The sequence below is a fragment of the Alligator sinensis genome, unplaced genomic scaffold (assembly GCF_000455745.1).
Source record: "Alligator sinensis unplaced genomic scaffold, ASM45574v1 scaffold234_1, whole genome shotgun sequence".
Lineage (NCBI taxonomy): Eukaryota > Metazoa > Chordata > Crocodylia > Alligatoridae > Alligator > Alligator sinensis.
Window position 1 is genome coordinate 1,432,118 of NW_005842334.1, and position 2,038 is coordinate 1,434,155.

General features: G+C 37.7%; 1 protein-coding gene across 5 annotated transcripts in view; it reads right to left on the bottom strand.

Annotated features, from left to right (window-relative positions):
• LOC102376713 (macrophage mannose receptor 1-like) overlaps positions 1-2,038 on the bottom strand; it is a 90,363-nt gene that overhangs the window by 73,223 nt on the left and 15,102 nt on the right. For all 5 annotated transcript variants that reach the window (XR_001358440.2, XR_003095254.1, XM_014522276.2 and 2 more), the window contains exons 7-8: positions 947-1,120; positions 276-433 (exon numbers count right to left, since the gene is read on the bottom strand). Coding sequence is in view for 3 of the 5 variants with exons in the window: in XM_014522276.2 (XP_014377762.1) it covers positions 276-433; positions 947-1,120 (332 nt within the window). In the remaining 2 variants the exon portion in view is untranslated. The remainder of the gene's footprint in view (positions 1-275; positions 434-946; positions 1,121-2,038) is intronic.

Sequence of the window (2,038 nt, forward strand, 5' to 3'; positions counted from 1 at the left end):
TCCTGCTTATGCAGGGGGTTGGACTCGATGATCTATTGAGGTCCCTTCCGAACCTAACATCTATGAATCTATGAATCTATGAACCAGAATATTAAGGGTTGCACGACTTATATAATAAAATTACTTGAACATTTGTACAGTTCTCTAAGTTTTTAACCCATGTACTTTTTGTCCATATCACTGTACAGTTCTTAAACAAGTTCTTAAGCCAATTCAGAATAAAAACCAAAACGAAAACACAGTATTACTGCATAGGTATAATGTCATTATATTACCTGTCCTTTCATAGCAACACAGTCTTCTTCCCCATTGTTTGCATGGGTTGTTTCCTCCTGCAGCCACTTGGTGTATGTCACAGGAGTCCTATCACTCCACTCAAAATACATTTGAATCCTGAGGTCATTGAAACCAATCCACAGTTTATCAGAAGGCTCTAGAACAGAAATTCAATTCTGTTTTTTTCTGTAACATAGCAATCTAGGAGTGCAGGATTTCAGGAGGTCTGTATTTTATAAATCCATACAAGGTAAATTGACAATGATGACTTCTTAAATGTCTTGTCTACATCCCCTTCATTACTCAAGAAGTGGAATTATGACATACCATCAGGAAATTAAATCGTTTTGCTTTCTCAGGAGTGTTAAATTCTATTTTTGTGACCCTGCAATTATCAGATGCCTGAAGGTTAAATAAGCAAGTCTAAATATTGCACTTACTGGATCATGGACACCTCCAAGACATATCTTGAAAATTAATAACAGTCATTCTGCAAATTTTATACATATATTTACATACACATTACATTTTAAATTATATTACACATATATTTACCTCTGTGTTGCTTATAAAAACGTATTAAAAATGTAAACTTCAAGAAGCCTTAAAAAAGTATAGGTTTTATAATGACCCAAGTATGCAAATTGCTACCTGCTGTAGAAATACTCACGAAACCCAAGCTGGTACACAATGAAATTATGCTCTTCACTGTTATGGATACTCGCCAGACTGCTGTCTTCTTTTTCACAGGCAGTCAAAGCTTCTTTCCATACTTTGGGTTCCCTATGAATCATATAACAGTGACCTCCATATGACCTCCATCCATTTGGGCAATTAATAGGTTCTAAAAATGATTCAGAATAATTCTAGTTAGAGCCTGAAATAGGTGCAGTTATACTTAATTATCTAAATGAAAAAATAGGGTGAATACAATGGTGGCATTTTCTCTCATTTTTTATATATAGAAGAATATTGGATTTATTTGATACTTGTGATGAGGGTGCCTACTCATAGCCTGTCACTATACTGGCCCGCCACTTCGTCTAGGGCAGTCTGTCCTGTCTTGTCTGCCATGACTTGTTGAGATCAACCTAATGTAATAAGCAGGAGGCTTCCCATTTTAATACCAAGGTTTATACACAGCTCCAGCCTTCCCTTACCATGTCCCATGCCTCACTGATGACATCCATAGGGCACAGTGCCTTACCATGACCCATGCTCCAGGGTCTCACTGGGACTCTCACTCCCCCATGGAGCTCGCTATCACTGTGCTGCCACACTGTGCACAAAACTACCCACTATGATGTCTGCTCTGGCCCTTAAAGTGACAGGTACCCAAGGATGCTCTGTCACAATACTACACAGAGACTTTTGTAGAGCTGATATAAATGCATTCAAGCCACATAAAAAAGGGACCGGAATAGTGGTAACTGGCAATATCAACACTATAAGATATCCAAATTTGGTCAGAGTCATCTTTTTAAAATTCCAGATATAATAAAATGCATTGCACTTAATTACCCTTTTTGAATAATTTGAGAATTATTGCAGCACTAGAAATTGTCTCTCTTAATATGGTTCTACTTTATGAGTTCTCATTAAGCAGCTTCTCAGAGACTGTGGCCATCTACATGAGCCATGACAGTGGTATCTACATGAGCCATGACAGTGGTATCTACATGAGCAATGGACTGTACAGTGGTTACTGCATAGTCATTTAGTACTTGCATAACCAGTACTAAATGTCTGCACAGTAACCAGC